The sequence below is a fragment of the Mycteria americana genome, chromosome 12 (genome assembly GCF_035582795.1).
Source record: "Mycteria americana isolate JAX WOST 10 ecotype Jacksonville Zoo and Gardens chromosome 12, USCA_MyAme_1.0, whole genome shotgun sequence".
NCBI classification, from domain to species: domain Eukaryota; kingdom Metazoa; phylum Chordata; class Aves; order Ciconiiformes; family Ciconiidae; genus Mycteria; species Mycteria americana.
Window position 1 is genome coordinate 195093 of NC_134376.1, and position 22735 is coordinate 217827.

General features: G+C 39.0%; 1 protein-coding gene and 1 pseudogene across 13 annotated transcripts in view; one reads left to right on the plus strand and one right to left on the minus strand.

Annotated features, from left to right (window-relative positions):
- Window positions 1-1505: 1505 nt before the first annotated feature.
- UNKL (unk like zinc finger) overlaps window positions 1506-22735 on the minus strand; it is a 60941-nt gene continuing 39711 nt past the window's right edge. For 8 of the 13 annotated variants that reach the window (XM_075514682.1, XM_075514676.1, XM_075514680.1 and 5 more), the window contains 7 exons: window positions 21203-21265; window positions 16271-16436; window positions 10097-10189; window positions 6738-6968; window positions 5864-6066; window positions 4796-5050; window positions 1506-2524 (listed from right to left, as the gene is read on the minus strand). In XM_075514682.1, the coding sequence (XP_075370797.1) occupies window positions 2369-2524; window positions 4796-5050; window positions 5864-6066; window positions 6738-6968; window positions 10097-10189; window positions 16271-16436; window positions 21203-21265 (1167 nt within the window). In that variant the 3' untranslated portion in view covers window positions 1506-2368. Of the gene's footprint in view, window positions 2525-4795; window positions 5051-5863; window positions 6067-6737; window positions 6969-10096; window positions 10190-14957; window positions 16245-16270; window positions 16437-21202; window positions 21266-22735 lie in introns of those variants that run through there. The other 5 variants (XM_075514686.1, XM_075514688.1, XM_075514678.1 and 2 more) reach the window with 5 other exon arrangements.
- Window positions 7733-8651, plus strand: LOC142415857 (semaphorin-3A pseudogene; annotated as a pseudogene).

The following is a 22735-nucleotide window of genomic DNA, read 5'->3' on the forward strand; positions in this document are numbered from 1 at the left end:
TCTAAAATACCAAAGCAAAAATTTTCACTAAGATATTTCTAAACGTTTTTGTGAGCACAATGGTTGCAGAATGCTGTTCCACACTACATAAATATAGTAAACTGATGTCCAAAATAACTGCTTGTTTGAAAAATATGTAACATAATTTCAAACTGCAACTACACGTTATTCTTTGATTTTCACTGTTTAAAAAACAAACAAACAAACAAACAAACCCCTTACATAAATAAGTTTGCTTTAGTCCAAAATGCTGTTAAGGTTCTAAAATCAGTCTTTGTCATAGACTGCACAGATGCAAAAAATACATTAATACCTACAGCCAAACTTGGTGATTCAAGTTCCTTTTTTTAAAAGTCTAAAGCTGGCTATACCTTTAAAATGGCAGTATCTTATTTTAGGACAGAAAAGTGTGTTTGAAAATGCAAATACGGTCCAATTTTATACTTTTCTCAGTACAAACATTTTAGAGAAACTGTGTTAAAGTCAACAAAATCACATTATTAAACCCAACTTTGCTCTTTAAGTGACCTTCAGACAAAATTTTGAAACAGAAGCAAGTAGAAATGTATTTAATATTTTATCCTACTTCTCTCTTCCCAAAAGGTCTCCAACATTCCTGCAGATCGACATGTCTTAGGAAAGCAGTGACAAGTATGTACATTTAGCTCTCACAGAAAATGTGTAATGATTTTTTGCTAACACAAGCCTTTGTACAAAGAACGCTAAAACCAAAAGGAGATATTGATTTCAGTACTATTGGCTTGGGCCCTTTATTTCGTGCTGACACAGTTCTAAAAGCTCTATTTTGACAATAATAATTTTAGTATACATCTGGGGTTTTTTTTGTTTTAGCATGACTGAACTTTAAATAGATTAACTCTTTGCTGCCTGTGTGAACTCGCTTTTTGTACTGAATACAGTAAGACAGAGATACAAATCATTTAACACAGTAGTAGGTCGTTTCAATCTAAATTGTACTAGTGTCACACCTGAATTTAAAAAAAAAAAGGAGTAATGCAGGCAATTATTCCATGTAAGAAAAGTAAAAATATACAGTGCTAACATGCAGTAATTAATTAGCTTCTCCTCCTGAATTGCATGTTCCCAACCACCAGGACAAATTAAGGATATTACCACCTTTTAAAAGAATCACTGTGTCAAAGTGCCCCTGCCTGATTACATACTTAAATGCTTTTGTAGTTCCTTTCAAACATGCATTACTTCATTACTGAAAAAAGTGTATTTTTAAGTATTTATAAAAGCAAGAGATGTATTCTAGTTATTGTCAAATTGTTCAATACAAAATTAAGCAATAGAAATTATTTGCAAAATTCTTTTTTTATGTCTTCTGCCATTTTATAGGATATTGGGCATAGGCACTTGGTAACATTATATATATCATATCTGCTCCCAATGACTACCACACAGGTTAGGAGATGTACAAAAAACTTTAAGACTACAAATATCCAAACTGAGGGAAATATGCAAATGCAAGTTGTTTACTAAAACTGATTTGTTTCACAAAATTGAAAACATGTCTTTGAATATGAAAGCATATATGCCTCACTGTTTTTGTCTCCGCTGGTACATTTATAAATACTACAGTATGCAGTTAACTTATAAATTGTAAAAAAACTAGATAAGTTGTCATTTCTATTTAATCATATTGTGATTTAACAGTAAAACCATGTGAAATATTTTAAATTCACAGTACACATATAACACGTCATATTATTGCATATTTAAAAATAAACATAAGACCTAGAAAGCAGCTTGAAGCAATTTACAACATATCTTCTAACAAAACACAATAATTAAAAAGTGCTTTTATATTAATCAGAGTTTTTTCAAACATCCAAGTAAACGTAGTGTTAGACCGATTCCAAAATACTGGCTCTGGCGTTCCACACACAACAGACATGGCAAAGGGACCATTTGTACTGCTGTGTGTGTAGTAACTCTATCTACGTATCCATCTTCTGTTAATGAAAGTAACAGGTATAAACACTTCATTCAGGCATTATGGTAAGATTTATACCAAAGTGATTACAGTGCAAATGAACCTAAGTAGCTTGTGCACAAGGAATGTAAGTGGAAGTCAGAAAAGGCTGCAATGGGATTGGGGGGGAATGAAAGAACCTCAGGACTATAGAACCTCATCAAATGACTGAAGTTGATATGTAAAGGTGAGCAATTCTCTATTCTTATCTTATTCTCTATCTTAAAGTGACTAAGTTTCTCCCATCAAAATGGAAATTAGTCTAGCACTATTAAATGGATTAATTATGAGTGATATAATTCTTCTACAAAATACAAAAACATAGAGTTATTTAATTAATGAACATGATATGAGTACTATGCCTGTATGTTACCACAGATTTTTTTTTTTCATGCAGCAGGGACATTCTTCTTGTGCAGCTGCACAGTGATCAGAAAGTACATAATGTTGACATGGATTCAGGATAATGCTACGATCACCTTCCCGACATATGATACACTTCTTTGACTGAAGCTGAAAAATCACCTGTAAAAAGATTACTGCACTCAGTAAAAACGATTCCAAAGTATACAGTTGCGTCCTAGCAGCTTTACACTTCGCTGTCCCAAATAAACTTCTAATTTAACAACACAAAGGACAATGTTTTTGTATGACAGACAGCTGAATTGAGGGTCATAAGATCTGAGCACACACAACCTTTAAAGTAGCAGCTGCAGGAGTACAGGTGCTTTTAGAAAGCAAAATATCTAGGATTGAATCTCTGGACTGAAATTTTCCTGCATAATTGGGATGAGTGATTCAAACGAGCAAAAACAAAATAAAAAAGAGGAAATAAACCTTTTTCATTGTCATTTACTCCCTCATTTTGCCATTTCAAACCACTGTTACATTTTCTTATGCCATGGGAGATGTTCGCATTAGGACAAAATGGAAGCATCCCAAACGTGCGATACTTTGAATAAAGCTACTGACACAGACTTCGGGGAGGATGTTACAACTGCAAATAAATGTCTCCATGTGATAAGCCATATCAACCCTATTAAGGAACAAGAACTGAAAAGCATCTAAAAGCCGTGTTATTTTTGAAGAGCAAGACATGGTTCGGACTAAGAGAAGAACCCAGAACGCTATGTGTGGCACTGCCTAAGACAGCAGCTTTCTCCTGGAAGGAAGAGCAAGGTGAGAAGAGGCCACAGTGGTAAAGGAAACCTGAGAAGCGGAGGAGCTGGAAAAGGTGGTAATGGTTCTGATCACTCCAGTCTGGCCGAGATTACTTCCATTCCAGGATGTAATGACTTTTTTGGTAAGAGATCCCAAGACTCTTTTGTTCGTCTTTAAAATCCCTTAGGAGAAAAACAATAGTGGTCCCTAATCCAATCCAGAATCCTGTAAATGTACTTGATAACAGGAGCCTGATAACTAGCAAGTCTCCTCATCGTCCTCCTACTTTATTGACAAAGACTTAAATTATGTTTTAAACTCTTCTAAAGAGAGCCTGGCTTTTTTTTGAAGGCTGTAGTTCATACTGATACAGATGGCACTGGATAGGAGGTGCACTGAGACAAAGAAGACACTGCTGAACTCAAACAGGTACTAGAGTATGGCAGACTGTCCCAGTAGTGAAAGGAAATCTTTTTTTTTGTCTGGACAGTCCCATCACAGTCAAAACAAAACAGCAAGAATTGGTGTCATATGTGGTGTCACTGCCCTTTGAGATTGCAGGGGAGAAAACAATGTAAAACCAAGTTGTGCCCAGCAAGGTTTGAAGTATGGTGCCTGGAGCAGTGCGTGGTCATTATTATCTTCCTTGATGTGCTCAGAGGAGTGGCACCTGATATTCCCAGCTTTGAGAGCCCTGAGAAACGCCCTCAGTCTGGCAGTGAAAGAGCATCCTAAATTTTGGCAGAAACTGAGTCTGGATTTGAGAGAAGGTGAAATACAGCAATATGCCACTAAGGTGATTAAGGGACTGAAGCATCTGACATAAGAGGAGAAGCTGAAAGACCTGGGATTGTTTAAGATTGTTTCAAGAGCCTTGAAAAGAGATGGCATCTTACCGGTGTGTATAAATACCTGATGGGAGGGAGTAAAACAGATAGGGACAGACTCTTCTTAGTGGTATCCAGTGAAAGAAGAGGCAATGGGCACAAATTAAAATACTGAAAATTCCACATAGACATAAGAAAAAACTTATCTTACTGTGAGGGTGGTCAACCACTGGAAAAGGTTGCCCACAGAGGTGGTGGACTCTCCATCCTTGGAGATACTCAAAACACTACCGGGCAAGGCCCTGAGTAACCTGCTCAAGTTGACCCTGCTTTGAGCAGGGGGTTGGACTGGATGATCTCCAGAGGTCCCTTCTAATGTCAATGATTCTATGCTCCAAGTCCGTACTGGCCTCTCTGACTACACAAACTCCTAGCAGGGAACCTCACCACCTACCTTCTAAATAAGTGAAAAGCATGTAACTATTTTCATTTATTTAGGGGAACTATTTTTATTTATTTAGGTGGTGCCCAAAATGTTGGGCGTAAAAGCTGGCTTTAAATCTTTTTTTTTTAATCACCCCAAGAATTCTTCTGAATCACTTGTAATTTCTTCTGATAGCTGGTCAAAAACTTAGAAGAATCCATTAGGTTGAGAAATCTGAACCATCCTCTATTCCAGAAAAGAAAGACTTAACACTGAGAGCAGTGTTGCTCTTTGAAATGAAAGCTGGCATAAATATGTCATTGCAAGTTATTGAGCTGCCAGTTTCAGTTAATCAAAAATAGTTACGCAGATGAAGAAACTCACCTCATCTATTTTTTCTAAGTCTAAGTGCAGCCGATTTTGTAAGGAACGAAGTTTTGGCAAGGATATCTTTTCTATATCGCCATAGTTTTCCATATAAGGTAATGTAGTAGATAGACAAGCAGCTAATTGCGCTTTCAGCTTTTTAAATTTATTTTCCACTTCCTCCTTCTTCTGAAGCGCGAGTTGTTTGTCCGCATCTGCGATGTTAGCACGTTCTTTTGCTTCTTGAGCCTCTTTCTGCCATGCATCACATGCCTGGGAGAAAGACATTTCCAGAATATAAAAAATACATTTTTTTAAATTAACAACAGAAGAGCAAATTCAAAAGCCTTCAAAGATGCAGGTAATCTCTAATTTTAGACATAACAATGCATTTACTGTCAATTTAATGCTTCTCCCTACTTATCCTACCTTCTAATTAACAACTCTTCTTGTTTTGTCTTAATATAATTTTTAGGTATGTCAGTGTTACTTGTCTGTGAACAGCCAGAAGCCTTTTTGGAGCTCTATAAATGGAACACAGTTTAAATGTTAAATTCATGATTTAATGTCAAGAGATGTCAAAAACTATCAAAATTTAGTACAGCTACTTAGCTACTCCTTGTCACAGCGAGAACAACATGAGGGCAAGTAAAGGACTACAGAAAATGCACTAGAATGGCAGTTATCAACAACCTCAGTTTGACCGCTGAGATGGCTAGATACTGTCCAGGTACACTACAAGCCTCTACTTTTTTTACGTGCTTATCATCTGAAAGAGGTACAGGAGGGAATGTATGTCTTTAGTTACTTAAACATCAAGGTATGTTGCTGTTCAGCCCTATCTTGAATATGTGTAAGTGTCCCTGGCTAGAGAGGCAGACCGACTTTCAGAAAATGAATTGCCCTTTAAAAAGCTCAGTTTCCTTTATGCCGCTAGCTCATTTTGAGGATGGAAAAAACATTCCTTTGACAGATTGTAGTAAAACTCTGGGTCCAAGGATAAGACGACATGGAAAAAGGAAAAGCAGTAGGAGCTGCTTGTTTGTTAAAATATATATATATATATATATATATAAAATAGCATACCTGTTTTACTTGTTGCCAAGATTCTTCCCATTGTTTTAGTTTTCTCTTGGCATCATCAAGTTCCTGTCTAACTCGAGTTAGTTCGTTCCCACTGGCGTTTGAGCTTATTGAGGGGGTAGTGCCACTGCTTAGTACTGGGGATGGACTAGGAGAGAAACTCCCAGTTACAAAGTCCCAGATGCTCCCTGTAACACCATTTAAACCTGTAAAACAAAGGCAGAAAAAATAATTATTCTGCACACACTGCTGCAAAATGTTTCACATGCAGAACAACACAGATGTGCCACATATGCAAAATTTATACTTTTATTTGCAAGACTCATAACGTTATTTCACTACCTTCAGAAATGTGACAGTCTGGAAAATGTTTACAGTATTTAGTGCAATTCAGGAGACCTACCACATGTTTTTTTTCTTGTCGCTTTTAATAAAAGACAGTACAGTCCACAAAAGGAGAAGGAAGAGTGGGAATTCATTTATATACGAAAAGCTTTGTTCCTAGCAGCTCATACGTCATGTTAATTCTTCCTCTTTCTCTGTTTTGTATTTTCCTTTAGCAAAATGCTGCAGCTAAAATGCATTCCTGCTGCCTGTATGCCAACTGCACTATTTTACCCCTTTCAAATGCCTCTGTAAATATCTCCTTTTCCAAGAATTCTTTTTTTCCCTTCAATAGGAACAGAAGTTCACTCCTTGAACTTTCTCCCACATACCACATATAACTCTATTATCAGTAGTGTTATCAATTACAATAGCTAGGCTTTGTTGTCCAGATTAAGTCATAAGAAACGTGCAAAGCCTTGAACTGAACATTTCTTACCTGCCATTGAGTTCCCTCTTACAATACACAAAGTGCAGCCTTCAATTTACTTACCTAAAGAGTTGTGAGAAGAGGCTGGGGTGCCTAACATACTATGTTCTGTCTTCAAAGGCTGAGGCTGCTGGTGGTGAGGGGCCGTAGTGGATGAAACAAAAGACTGAGACAGCGATTGTGAAAGAGAACTGAGTGGAGAGGTTGAAAGTGATGATGATGAATGTAAAGATGAGGAACGAACAAGAGAACCTGGAATGTTGACAGGTGCTGAACTTCCCAGTAATCTTTGACCTATGTATGCATTGGGGGAGGAAAAAAAAAAAAATTAGTTCCAAAGCAGTACACAGCTCTCTGTAAGTATTTTTCTGAAAAATGTATCAAATGTAAATTAAATTAAATATATATTCCAATACCTTCCCCATTAAAAAAGAAAACTTTATTTATCTCCTACTGCAAAAATATTTTTTAAATTGAACGCTTGAAAGTAGTTTTCCAAGTGCCTGAAAACAGAATTTGTAGCTTTACACAGCACTGGCCTCATCTGCAGCTACAAAGAAAGAGAAAACACTTTTCAGATCAAGTTATTCAACTTACTCATTTTTACAGCTAACAACTAACACAAGTGGAGAAACTGACTGAAACTTAAAGGATTAAGAAAAATTTGGTTTTTATTCTAATATATAAACTAGAGTTAAGCAAATGAGACTACATACCTTGAAAATCATACACAGGATAATAATGAAGGGCAATATCATGAACAGTAATGGAAAACGTTAACAGATAACATATAAACTGTTCTGGTGAAGGAGCAACCTGTTAGCATCATCACTGGACAGAAAATGGTAAGAACCAAAAGAAATATAAAGCCCTAAAACCTCTGAAGATATTCCCACTAATATTATTGATGAGAATCTACATAAAACTAGATGACTTCCTGTTGACACTGTAACATTTTGGGTCATTCTGTATGGATACCCTAATAACCTGAAGTATACAGGTACCACAAATACAGCCCCTCCTAACAAAGAACCACCTTGGGAGAAAACACAGTCAAGGTGGGAGGGGCACCAGAGCTTGTAGCGCTGTTGTCAAGATCTCAGAAATTAATATTTGGTGTAAGAAACTTCTTAATCAGTGTGATCCAGCACTGGTTTCTTCTAGCTCTTGCTATCAATAATGAAGCCACTGCTACAATCTGCCAGAATAGGGCAGATCTGCAAGAATGACTTTGGTGGGCACAGGAGCCTTGTTAACAAATGGACAACTTTCCTCAAAGCACGTCTGATTTGTTCTGTGCCAGGACCCAATGCCATTGACACACACTTTGATGAACTACAGGATGTGTTCCTAATGAACTCAAAAGACCCTAAAAATCCAGTAGTCTATGGAGTGTTCACAACTTCCAGTAATATTTTCAAGGGGTCAGCAGTGTGTATGTACAGCATGACTGATGTGAGGAGGGTATTTCTTGGTCCCTATGCCCACCAAGATGGCCCAAACTACCAGTGGGTTCCCTACCAAGGACAAGTGCCATATCCACGGCCAGGAACTTGTCCCAGTAAAACATTTGGAGGCTTTGATTCCACCAAGGACCTTCCTGATGAAGTTACAACGTTTGCAAGAAGTCATCCAGCCATGTACAACCCAGTCCCCATCAACAATCGTCCAATCATGATCAAAACTGACATGGATTACCAGTTCACACAGATAGTAGTAGATCGAGTAGATGCAGAAGATGGCCAATATGATGTGATGTCACTACTTGATGCCAAAACATCAACACCACCAAATGTGAATTGTAAACTGCCTCCCCAAATGCTCTGCTCAGATCTGAAGACAGAAGCATATCACCAGTCACTTTATGTGAGGCATCTTCTGCCCATCTTCAAATGAGCAAGCTGATGAAGTGGAAAAGTCTATTTCAAACCAAATGACTTTCCTGAATTCTGTGTTTGCTCTGAAGCTTCATGTATCCACAAACTAGTTGGGTGATAAAATTAATGATCTTGCCTAGAACTAACTGTCCCCGTCCACTGCAAAGGAAGCACTTGGAGGAGGAAAAGTTTGAAGAAGAATCTCTCTGGACATCTGTGTTATTTCTGAAAAGAAGCAACTTACAGTTGCTTATAATATATGGTTTCCTGAGGGAGTGAGGACACTTGATGTTCACTTGGGTCAAAACAATTTCCATGCCTTATGACAAAACCTTCAATCTGTAATACTTGGGTACTGTCCTATCCACTGCAGTCCCAGTGACAACTTACATATTCCAACAACATCAAATATATCTGTATATTTGTTAAAGCCAGTGCACTAAAGATATAATAATTATGTTAAAGGGAGAAAAATTGCATAATGTATAGAGACACTGAGTGCAAGCTTTTCTTCTTGGAGCAACAGTCAGCAATAATAAACTAGGGCGTAGCTATAGTTGTTTTACCCTTTGTGTCTACAGCCACAGGGCAAGAAGGACATGGGAGGAACACGTTTGCCATCCAAGAATACAGTTTTGTTTGTGCAAGTGGAAGCTTAACACATATGCACAACCAACTTAATAATTGCCGTAGACCTCCTTCAAAGAAATGCTAGCAAAACAGATATCAGAAAATAAATGGAAGTAGTATAAAAATGTGTCTGTTATCTTGCTCTATGACTCTCAAAGGAATATAACAAAATTATAGTCCCTCAGTTTTCATTTCCTGTTTTTCTTTTTTTCTCTCAATTATTTTCCCTTTTCCACTGTCACAAAGAAAAGGTGGCATCTTAATTTCTTGATGTTCCCCCCTTCATCCTTCCTCCCTGCTGTCTCTTCCCTGCACTGCTCTCCTTTGCTATGTCTTCCTTTCCTCTCCTCTCCTTTCCCAGAAGAGGCCAAATGGCTGAATACTTCCCAAAAGACCTTCAACTAAATTGCTCCTTCCAGGTTAGATTCACAGAAAGATTAAGTCCCTAACTTGCAAGTATTAAAGTCCTAAAGGTTGCTACCTCCCTCTCCTCAAGAATTGTCTCCACTCCCCCTCTCAGCAACCAGCTAATCATGGAAGTACTTTTCGGTCCCCACAGTACATACTGCCTGCTGTCAGACGTTTGCAGCACTCAACATGCAGGCAGTCAAGCATAATGCCTTCCTGTACATGCACGTAAGCCCCTCCATCAACTATTATGCCCATGGGCCCAAGTCATTAAGCATGGTAAAAAAAACCAAAACCAAAACGTTTAATAGACTGATCCCTTGCAAAGTACAGACAGGATGACAGCAGTACAATCCCTTTACACCACAAATTTAAACAGCTGAAACAAAACTGAGGACTTTTCTTCAAAGTCTTTGCTGTCTGTAACTATTTCAATGAGTAAAAGTTTAGAAAGGTAAGAAAGAAAATATTTTAAATGAGTATAATTTTACAAATTGGACCTCTTACTTGCTAATCCAAGGTCACTGCCTTCTTGATCTTCTAATTCTCTATCTATGGATGCGACGTTCACATCATTAAAATGCAAATCTAAAGCAGAACCTGTTAAACAAAACATTGTATCAATGAATTATCCTGAATTAGCCATAAAACTATCATGATGGCTGAAATGAGGAAACTTTATTTGACTGGCTTTGTTAGTGTTTCCATCATAGAACTCTTTTTGCATTTAGCTCACGATCTTAAGCATACTACAGACACACAGTGAAGGATATCCTCTGTATTTTCTAAAAGGGAAAACTTTCATACAACTTATATATGAAAGATATGAACAGAGGATAATGGAGAGGTGGCTATCTATCTGGATTTTCAATAAATGTGTGTCACCTGTTGTGCTTAGATGTACATCAACAGAAAAAGAGCAAAAATAAAATTTTGATATCTATGCAAATATATTTTTTATTATTATTGAATAAAACCAGGTATTATACCTGAGGAAAGGCACTGTAAATGCCCCTTACAACAGTTAGCCCCTGGGGTAACAGAGTTACATATCAGGGCATACAGATGTAAGGAATGTCAGAATATTCAAATGAAAATGTGCAATATTTTAAAATAAATAAAGTAAAAATCAAAATCAGTATTTCACGTAGACTCAACAGGTAGACTGCCTTTCATTTTAAGGCTTATGTCAGCCTAAAATTTCTATAGGCAATGTCATGAAAAAGTTCTTATCGCTATACTTCTTATTAGGTCCACTGCTTATAAGATGGATATTTTTTCTCTTCTTCCTCTTAACTTCTTTTCTGCGCGGAAAGGGGTGTATTTAAGGAAATTATCCCTCTGTACCTATACTTTAACTAATGTTGAACAACTGCACAGTCAGGAAGACAGGAGAGAAGTCTGCATAAATACTGATTTTACAGGTAGGAAAGTGACTACCCCAGTCACTGTGGTCAGTGATAGTGATCAACTTTGTAAAGAATTTTTAGACTTTATGTTGAAAATCATTATTAAAAACTAGCACAAAGCCTAAATGAATTGAAAAGGAACAAACAGAAATAAAAGACACACCGGCTTGTGTAAAAGTTTGCAGAAGATCCAAAAGGAATCTCTTGATCCCTTTGGAATTAGACCGATTCCTCTCTCATAGCCTAGTCCTAAACAATAGGCACTGTAAACTGCAGAAATTCTCTGCAGAAGTACTAGACAGTTGTAAAAGTGCTAAAAGTCAGAAACTGAAAGGACCATTTGCATGATTAATACAAGATCAGTGCAATGTTATTATGTATAGGCATTTTCTAACACTCACTAGGCTATCTAACAGACTCCACAGTCTCGGAGCTCCAGATAATACATAAAGGGAGTTACTGACCTAGAAGCAGGACCCACAGAACAGTGCTCAGCAGGAAGCTGCCTAAGCTGTCCAGAACAAAATACCAGCCTAGAGATAAAGTTCCCATACCACACAATGACACTCACGACAAAGATACCTGAGAGTTAACATAGCTCTTTGAGAAGAGTTACTACTCTGGGTCTCAAAAGCAACATGCCTTTATTAGTACAGAGTTGTGCCCAAACAATAATCCTTATCTTTCAGTACTGACAAAGCAGCTTGGTGTCCAGCAGTCAGAGGCAGGAAGCTCTCTCTGTATCATCATATTGGCCTGAAGGGATATGCCCTAGCTTTTCAAAGTTTTCCAGCAATAACCTTCTCTTGGAGACAGGTGCCTAAGCCAGTCCTTCCATACAATACAGTAAGGAGGGGAGAGATGGCCTCCTTTTATTTGATGACTCAAGGCCCAGAGTGGCCACAAGTGCTGTGTGAAACCCAGATTAAAAGTCCATCTTCCATACTGGGTTTTGGATCCCCGTTGCTGCACTGTGCCTTTTATATAGGTAAGGGCCTTTCATCTGCAGCACTGCAGCCTGCCTGTCTTGCCCCTTCACCCAGCTGCTCTGGTCGTGCCTTCCAGGGTCTCCGGGACAGTATGTTTCCTCCCTTGTTCTCATGCTCCCCATCTTGTTATGCTCACCATCTGGCACCTGCCAGCTCTCAGAGCATTGTTATGGTAGGTTCTCAGGGGAAGTGACTGCCACTGGTGTGACAATCATGCTTCCTTTCTCCTCTTCCCCTACTCCTGATTGTAGCTTTTGATTTACGTTAGAGGGACCCAATAATATCTTTGGACACAGCTCAACAACCAATTAGCATGCAGCACCATCCACTGGCCAAAGTGTGCTCCAATTAACACTAATAACCTCGTAAGCAGGAAGAGCCCGTAAGGAGTTTGGGACCGTCTTGATGAAAAATTAAAGTTAATACAGTTAATATGGGAAAAGACTTATGTGCCACTGCACTGGAGAGGACGCCCAAGAGAGGATGCTTGTCTGCCCTGCCTGTCACTTCGTTTCCCACCTGGCCGCTGGGACAGTTTTCTCTTTCCCTTTCTTCTATCTCTCTTTTCTTATGTTTCTATATTTATGTGGAAATAATTTTCACCATTATGTGCCATCACCTATGCAACCCACTAGTAAATCTTCACACGTTAACTTGTGTCAACATCCTTTGTGCAAAAACGCCATGCACTTGCGATAGCAAACCTCTCACCACTGCGCTGCAGGATATTCTGGGAGAGATCCCTCTCACTTTCACCAAGAGAAGCTGTTCTACTTTCTTTCAAAAAATTCAAAATTCGCTCAATCACGAAAAGAGAGGCTTTAAAATCCCATCATTAGCACCATCATTATCTTTAAACAGGGAAACAAACTTTTTTTCAAGCTCTTGTAATTCCCCACATCACCCAGATGTTATTAATATTTGAAGTTATTTGCAGTGTCTGGCTCAGTATGTTGCTATGCAAGTATTACAAGTGGGAACAAAACACAACGAGGCTGACATAAATCATACTGCTCAAATAGTAGATCAAATCTAAGCCTGCACCCTTACAAAATCACTAACCTGTCATGTTCTCCTCATGTGAGGCCTTAACTCATTCTGGAACACTTGTCCTCCCCTACCACAAAAAGAACGGACATGTCTCCTTACTGTTTATTATCTAGATTTTCAAAGCTTAATTTCTGATACCTTCTGGCTCTCTCACATTCCACCTCACATGGTGGAAAGTCACTGGAGTGCAGGGAGAGAACACAGGCAGCATCTTAAGGTCACAACACATATGGGAAGCAAATGGAGAGACACCAATTTTCCTTGAATGGCAAGTCTCCCAGACAGGCAAAATCCCCATGCTTGAGTATGCAATAGAAAGAAAGGGAAGCAACCAAAACACTCCCAGAAGGAGGTCCACCCAGAACCTAACACAGACAACAGCGTGGAGTATCAGGCTGGCAGGACCTTAACTCTAATGTTAAGGTTCCACCTTCTCCCTACTACCACTTGAGTCGTTTCCCTTCACTGCTGCCCATTCCCTATTTATTCCTCTACAAATCTGTCTCCTTTGACACTTTGCTTACCTAATTTCTCCATTCTCTTAAAAATTTTTTTTTTTTTTTTTTTTTTTTTTTAATTTTCAGGAGGACTTCAAACACCCTGCAGCTTTTATGTTCTCAGATTATGTTTCTTTCTTTTTTTTTACCAGGACAAAACCAGACAACTCAACCAACCTCCCTTGACTCTGACAGGAGTAGACTGCAACAGTATACCTTCTTTCACTCAATCATTCCTCAGTTTTCAACATATTGTCCCAGACTCAATGCTAAATACTGGTTCTATCTGATTGGTATGCTTATTCCCAATTCCCCTCCACCCTTCTCTTCCCCAGCTCTTGGGGACTATTACTCAGGGAGCAGACGGAGAGGGCTTGGAGCTCCCCGTGAGATCAAGATAAAGGGCCACAGAAAGGGCTACAGACCCCACTGTCTGACAAAGCTTCCTCAGTCCTTGCTAATGTAACTCTCCTGTATTTCCCCATATCCTTTATCCAAACCCATTCATCCCCTTTTCCCGTAATCACCTAGCCCCTTCCCTTGCTGCAGCTCTTTTTCTATCCCTTTTTTTAACGATTCCTCAATCCACCACCTCCTACAAGAACACTACATATTTATTTTCTGTTCTACAGTAACTTCTTGATTTTCTGCTCTATTTGGATTACATGCAGCACCTTATTTTCAATGCCATCCTGTATATCCACAAAATAGAACCCTGGAAAAAGAATTTATATATATACAAAATTATTTTAAGAAAAAAACCCCAAAATCTACACAGTTACCATAAAGTACACTAACTTATACATATATGAGATGCATTTTATGATTCATATTCTGTTAACAAACATAGCATACTGAAAACTGTTTTAGAAAAATATCCCGTGGACAGCAGAGGCATATTCTAACTCAGAGGAATTAAGAGTCTCTTATGCTCAATAAGGTAATCATACTGGGACATGGGAAACATAGCATATCACTGTTTAAACGACTTTGCAACACTGGTTCAGTATATCATGATTTAAAAATTATACTGAATTAGCACCACATCTAGTATACAGAAATTCGACCGTGTTTTTTATTGTTATATGAGTAACTTGTTACAGCCAACTAGCCTCCACTTATTCCAGAAGCAATGTTTATCTTGACAAAAATGTGATTTCATTCCACGGTATATCTTAAAATATTAACCGTAAACCGATGAAATTATATTAGTTGGATAGAATAAAATCTAAAATTCTGCTCATTCTAATTCTGAAATTCAAAAATAATTTAAAATTTATTTTCTTCTAACACACAGATCATCAAACAACCCTTTAAGGAAAGCAAGCTATACAGTTGTGAGACTGCAGAAAAAGATCCATCATTTAATATTCTGCATAGATTTATTTCCTAAAAAAATTAAAAGAGCAAATGCCTAACTTACCATGCCGAAGTGCTGACTCACTGTCTGCAGTCCCCTGGTCGCTGCTACACATCGATTTAAACACAGAAAGCTTCAAGTACACCAGCTAATCACAGCAACTCCCTGATCATGTGACTTACACCAAAGAATGTGAAATACAGCATCTTTCAAATCACAACATTCCCTGCCACAGCCTCCTGAATAAACCACATTTAGTGTAAAAGTGCCACAAATTTCAGCAAGTTTGTGGATAACACTAAATTAAGGGGAGCAGCTGATACACTCAATGGCAGGACTGCCGCCTAGAGGGATCTCAAAAGGCTGGAGAACAGGACTGATGGAAACCTCAAAGTTCAACAAAAGCAAATACAATAATGCTGCACCTGGGACAGAATAATGCCTTGCAACAGTACAGGCTGGGGGCCAAATGATCAGAAAGCAGCATTGCAGAAGATCTAGGAATTCTGATGAACGACACATTCAGCATGTTCTGTGGTAATAAAAGCTAACAGCATATTGGCCTGCATTAGTAAAAGTGTAGCCAGCAGCTTGGAGGAAGTGATTATTCCTCTCTATCCAGCACCTGTGAGACCACAGCAGGAGTACCATGACCAGTTTTGAAGTTCCCAGTGTCTAATTATCATTGAAATATTTCTCTCCTTTTACCATTTTCCACGTAAACAGCCTAGCTGGTTGGAAACATGGGAAAGGCTCTGGGCTAATGACAGAAATTTTGGAAGTGAGTATTGCCCAGAATCTGTCTTGTGCACCCAGAAAGCAAGGGGTCCTCCTCTTTGTGTCCTTTCAGATCTCGTCCACATAGTGTGAACAAAAGCTTTTGTTCTTGAACATACAAATAACCAGACTGAAGAATATGCAGTCAGCCAAAGAAAAAGCTCCCATTTTCATGTGAACATGGTAAGATCTGTAATTGCATCTGCTATGGTAACATTAAAAAAAAAAAGTCAGCTCTCATCAGCCCACCAACAGAAGCTGAAGAGACAGTACTTCCACTTCTAGCAACACAGTGAGTTCCATTATGAAGATTTTACACATTTTTTTAAATCACTGGGCAATACCAATGCCAAAATTCCAGTTTAAATGTCCCATTCACTCATTCATACACTCACATTGGAGACCTTGTGAAAAATAATGATTCGGGGTGAAAACATTTAAATTAAATTTCAGATACTGCTTTTAACTACATATAATAAAGCAGGTGTGTACAACATCACTGTCTTTACCAATAAGCTCTTTGAACCTACGCTGAAACAAGAACTTCTTGAGTAACGCAACAAAACATGTACAATTGGAGATTAAATGTTAAGACTTACCTATTACCGATTCAACTGTGTTACTGCCAGAATAGAATGAGAGAGCTTTGGCACTGATAGCAGAGACATTTGTAGGAGATGAACTATCTGATCCAACACTGGAGGCCAGACTGGAAGTTATGCTTGAAGCAAGTGGGTTAACCACTGAAAAGACACTGAGATGGTTCTGTTAAAAAAAAAAAAACATATGTATACACACACAAACACACTTACACAGATGTATGTACAAACATATAAAATAAACAGAATGTATTTTTAAAAGTAGTTATTTTAATTCAAACAGAAAGAAATCCAGAAGAACCCTCTGAATTAATAGATTAGGATAATGTTCCTTATCATTTACCAGCAAGTGCATTTCTCCAATGCAGCTGGACATCACTACCATACGAGGGAATTCTGCTTTCAGAAAAAATTTAAATACTTGCAAATAAGCACTACAAACATAATTAGTTAGCTGAAGTCTGATGCTCCTTTTCAAAAGGAAAATATTGATTGAGAAATGGTACCATTTCATTATGCATTCGTACGCAAATTATATTCCTTTTTTTTTTTTGATCTGCAAATTTTCTCATTTAATCTAAATGCAATTGGTGCATAAACTGATCTTCGGTTTAGACAGCCGAGAAACATGACTGCACTGCACACCTGTATCACATTATATAATGACCTGTACCTGTGCTACTTCTTTCTAGCTGAACATTTTTTTCATACAAATCACACACTGAAATTATAAAATGTAAGAAATGTGAACAAAATGTAACCATGTAACATTCTAAACTGGAAAATAACTTCACAAAGTCTACAGGGACTTGGTGCAGAGTTTCCAGCATATTAACTCCTTTTTATTGTTTATTGTTTATTCCCTCCAATCTTTTAGTTAATAAAAACAACATTTAACTGTGACTGAATCAATCCACACATCCTCTCATTGCCTTCTGTGTGACGATCAGTGATCGTGCAGTATCTACTCTCCTGATTTCTACCAATACCACAGAGAATTTCTATTTCAAAGCTAGACATACTGCAAGATTGAGGCAGATAATGACCATGAGAATGAATAATTTTTTCTTTAAAAATAGGCACAAAGTGAAATACAGAAAGTTTCACTTAGACACAAAAAATTTTTTACTGCGATGGTGGCCAAACACTGGAACATGTTGCCCAAAGAGGCTGTGGAGTCTTCATTTTTGGAGATATTCAAAACACTACTAGACAAGGCACTGAGCAACCTGCTCTAGGTGACCCCACTTTGACAAGGGGACAGATGGACTACAGACCTCCAGAGAATCTCACAGGATGGTTTGTCTTGGAAGGGACCTTTAAAGATCATCTAGACCAACCCCCCTGCCATGGGCAGGGACATCTTTCACTAAATGAAATGCTTGAAATGATGCTCAAAGCCCCACCCAACCCGACCCTGAACACTTCAGGGATGGGGTATCGACAACTTCTCTGGGCAACCTGTTCCACTGTCTCACCACCCTCAGAGTGAAGAATTTCATCATTATATCCAATCTACATCTACCCTCTTTCAGTTTAAAAACATTGCCCCTTGTCCTGTCACTACGGGCCCTACTAAAAAGTCTTTCTACATCTTTCTTACAGGCCCCTTTTTAGTACTGGAAGGCCACAATAACATCTCCCCGGAGCCTTCTCTTCTCCAGGCCGAACAACCCCAACTCTCTCAGCCTTTCTTCATAGCAGAGCAGTTCCAGCCCGCACTCTCTCTGATAATTTTCGTGGCCCTCCTCTGGACCCACTCCAACAGGTTCATGTCTTTCTTGTACTGGGAGCCCCAGAGCTGGATGCAGTGCTCTGGGTGGGGGTCTCATGAGAGCAGAGCAGAGGGGCGGAATCACTTCCCTCGACCTGCTGGCCACACTTCTTTTGATGTAGTCCCGGATAATTGGCTTTCTGCGCTGCAAATGTACATTGCTGGCTCATATCCCATTCTTCACCCACCAGTATCCCCAAGTCGTCCTCTGCAGTGCTGCTCTCAATCCATTCATCACCCAGGCTGTACTGATACTGGGGACTGTCCTGACCCTGGTGCAGGACCTTGTGCTCAGACTTGTTGAAATTCAACAGAGGTCCCTTCCAAGCTCAACTATTCTATGATTCTGTGATATGCTCTTCCAAACTTTGCTCCAAATATTGTAATTTACACTGAATTCGCAACACGTTCTCCAATATCCCAATGCAACATGTTAAATGGACATTTCTTTGCTACTTTCTGTTTTTGTAAATGTTTGAGCAAAAAGAAAAGTAATCTCTGAACCGTCAATACATATTAAACCATAAAGAACAGTTGTATAATTAAAAAAGTAAAATGAAGAAATGACAAGGCATAGGATTCTTAGGTTATAAGCCTGATCGTGATCCCTGTCATTGGAGAAACATGATATCGAAGTCAACACAAGTAGGAGAGGCAATACAGGCTTTTTGTATTACTGAAAAATTATCAAACTCAAAATATATCCCCTTTTGGCCTGCCCCATCTTAAGCTGAAGCCTCTTGGTGAGAGGGAAGTGAAGAAATTTCACACACCCACACAAAGCTGATGTATTTCTTCAGTTAGTTCTCTTTCTCCCCAGCATAAACACCTACACCTACTAGACTATTTAGTGTCTTTCTCCTCCCTAACATATTTACAAACAGCAAGCTTCTTGTCCCACCCTATACCTAAAGACAGATGCACTGTGCAGCTCAAAGATTCCTTTCCTTCTTCTGTTTTGACAGACCAAGACTGACCCTATCTGTGACTTCAAAACTCTGTTCTGGGGGATATCTAAACAGAACGGAGAGACAAAATAAACAGAAATGAGACAGTATAGAAAGGTTATTAAAAAAAGATGTCAACAGCTTTATAATTACATAGCAGAACTTCTGCACTAAATTCTGCACTATTTAAATGGAGATTAAATAACACTTTTTTTAAAAAGAAGATGATTAAACCAACTTGCTAAGTATTCTTAGGATCACCGGATAATAGGAAAATTCAGGTTGGAAGAAACTTCAGGAGGTCATCTAGTCCAACCTCCTGATCAGAGCTAGGTCAGCTATGAAGTCAGATGAGGTTACTCAGTGTTTTAGCCATTGAAAACCTCCAAGGATGGAGACTGCACAACCACACTCAGCAACCACTACCTGACTCTCCCCATAGTGAAAAAAATTTTCCTTATACCCAGTCTTAGCTTCTTGTTTCAACTTATGCCTGTTGTCTCTTGTCCACCCACTGTGCACCACTGTGAACAGGCTGGCTCCATCTTCTTGACGACCTCCTCATAGGTATTGGAAGGCTCCTACTAGGTCCTCCTGAAGCCTTCCTTCCTCCAAGCTACACAAGCTCTGCTTCCTCAGCCTCTCCTCGCAGGGCAAGTGCTCCAGTCCCCTGACCATCTTGGCAGCCATGTCCTAAGCCTGCACTGGTTTACTGATGTAATCCCAGTACTGTGAGCCCAAACCCGGATGCAGTATTCTAGATGTGGTCTAACAAGTGCTAAGCAGAAGGGTAAGCCCTTCCGTTGATCTACTTCATGCTCCTGTTAATACAACCTGGGATAATGTTGGGCCTTCTTTGCTGCCAGAGCACACTGTTGGCTCACATTCAGCTTGCTGTCTACAAAGACCCTCAGGTCCTTTTCTGCAGAGCTGCTTCCCAGACAGTTAGTTCTTGTTCTCAGCATATACTGTTGCAAGAGGTTCTTGCTTCTCAGGTGCAGGACTTTGCACTTGTCCTTAATGAATTTCATAAAGATCTTGTTGGCCTATTCCTCTAGTCTGTCTACGTCTCTCTGAATGGCAGCCCAGCCCTATTGACTGGTCCCGCCAATTTCATGTCATCTGCAAACTTGATTCCCCCACCAGGTCATGGATAAAGATGTTAAACTGGGTATGTCCTATTTACTCTGTTACAAACATTAATAGTGGTAGAAAGTCATGTAAAAACTACTTTTTAGGGCAAATCACAAAAAATCAAAAGAATTTCCAAGGCTGCCACTCTCACTAATTTATAGACGTATAGGGGAAAAAACGCAATGTATATTTTTAAACTGGTTCATGTGCTAGCACTCTTCTATACAGAATTCATGGGATCCACCTCTAACTATCTTGCATTTCCTCTCCTTATTTTTTCTGCACCACTTCTCCTGCTTTTTAAATGTAAGATACGTTTTAATCCTTAACTTTAGATTACACACTCCTGTGTGGCTGCATGAATGGCAAATGGTAAAACTTCTGTTCTCATTTATCTTGATCATTGTCATTAACAAAGCATCAAGGTTCTTGTTCTAGCAGTGCAAAGCTGGCAGTTTTAAGCTCCTTTGCATATATAGAATGACCTCTAACACCTGATGGATTTAGCGTCATGACAGGTCAAAGCTATGCCCTCTTCCCTGTCACTTTAACTACTTTTCTAGTTTTGAGCATCTGACACTTGAACAACTGTATCGTCATCTTCCTTCTGGCCTTCCTTAGATTTTATCAATCCATACCCAAATCAAGTTAATCCAAAATTTCACTGTGAAAACTCTACCATGGACTTGCTATAATCAAAAGCATCCTCAAATTGCTCATATTCTTCTCATCCCTGGTACTCCCTGCAGCACATATCTACTGTACATTTTCGCAGAACCTAGAGTCGGCTGCCCAGGACCATGTCCAGACAGCTTCTGCACAGCTCCAAGGAGGGAGACTCCACAACCTCTCTGGGCAACCCGTTCCAATACTCAGTCTCACATGCACAGTAAAAAAGTATTTCCATACATTTAGACGGAACCTCCTGTGTTTCAGTTTGTGCCCGTTGCCTCTTGTCCTGTCACTGGGCACAAATTTTCCTTAGACTATGTTGCAAAGCGCCACGTAACTTTGATACTGCATTAATAAATTACCAAAAAGGGCAAAATATTTACAGTGTTTAGCTTTTGGCAATACCTGCTTGTTGTCCTGTTCATTTATTTTCTGCTGATTCTCAGCTGGGAAGCTTCGATGCTTTGCCTGAAAGAAGAAAAATCTCTGTAATGTATGAACTTAATGAGTCATTGCTGTAAAATATATTATTAGTTTATGAAGGGTCAGTGGCATCTCTGTAATGATACCTTCAGCAGGCTGACTTAATTTCCCTCACTGCAGTCCCATATGGAGAATTAAATTTTAATGATTACAGAGTAAATCTACGTGGAAAAGGAACACCAGTTGCAATTGTTCCACTTATATGCATAATTGAGCACATGCAAGTTATTTCTGGTCCAAAAATTGAGTAGCCATGTTAGCATTATGCTGTGACAGAAATAACATGTCCCAAATGCTCGCCAGCTGGGGAATACTTCTCCAAGAGGCTGGTGGGATAGAAGCCTGAGGTAGCCAAAAGTTTGAGTGGAACTGCCTAGATTTTCCCTTAAAGTGACCATGCTATAAATAACAAAAAAAAGATTTCAAATGTAAGGGCAGGTTTTCTTTGAACACCATTTTATAATAAGGTAACTTTTGAAACAAGTGAGACATACTTAAATAAAAGGGAATTCTAAGCAATTTCTCTTTGCCCACTGTGTTCTTGCAGAGCAGGATCAAAGGATCTCTGTTCTTTTCAGGCCAGTAATTTTCAGTCACTTCCTGAATTGCAGTAAACTCTGCAAAGTGCTCTCTGTCTCTTTAGGAAAAATGGCTCTTTCTGCTGCCTTTGAGCAGTCCTGTTGTGTCTGTTCCTTGTCTCCTCTGGGAGATTCCTAATCTGTCTTGCACTGAAAGCTCCCTAGCAGAAACAACTCTCCTCCTCTTTATATGCCTCCCACCACTCTAGATACTTTTTTAGCACTTGCAAAGTGTGTCACTGCTTTCTCTCTGGACAGGTTCAATGGGGCCACTAAAAGGCAAGCACATGACATTTTTGCTGCTGAGACACATTCTTTGTAGCAGTACCTTACTCACTAATTGTGACCAAACCAGCAAAATAGATCTTCACCAATGGTTACATAATTTCTCAATTACTGCTGCCTCATGTCCAGAAAGCAGCGATTTGATTCTGCAGCTGCATTGCTTCCATGACATTTGATCAATGACCACTTGATCCCTATACTGGGAGATGGAAATCTTTCCTGCTGCAATGACCAGCTCTCTAACCTATAGTCTGCCTGAACATCTACGTGTAAGAAAGCAATCTTGCCTGGAGAACTTTACTCTAGAGTAATGATCTTGCCATCATGTACAACAAGTTACCACTTACAAAAACCACGTTCCTTCCTTTCATTCTTTTTCCATCTTTTACTTCTGTACTTCTCTGTGCATCTCAGGTTATAGAAATCAATTCTGACAAGTCACAGGTTTGCAAGAAGGCTGATCAGCTTGGCTGCAGCTTATTTAAATGTGCCATTGAGCTCCTTTTTTTAAACAGTTCCTTTCTGACAATTTAGAAGTGTAACCAGTATTATAATAGAGCGAGAAAAAATTAGCTTTAACAGGTAAATCCTG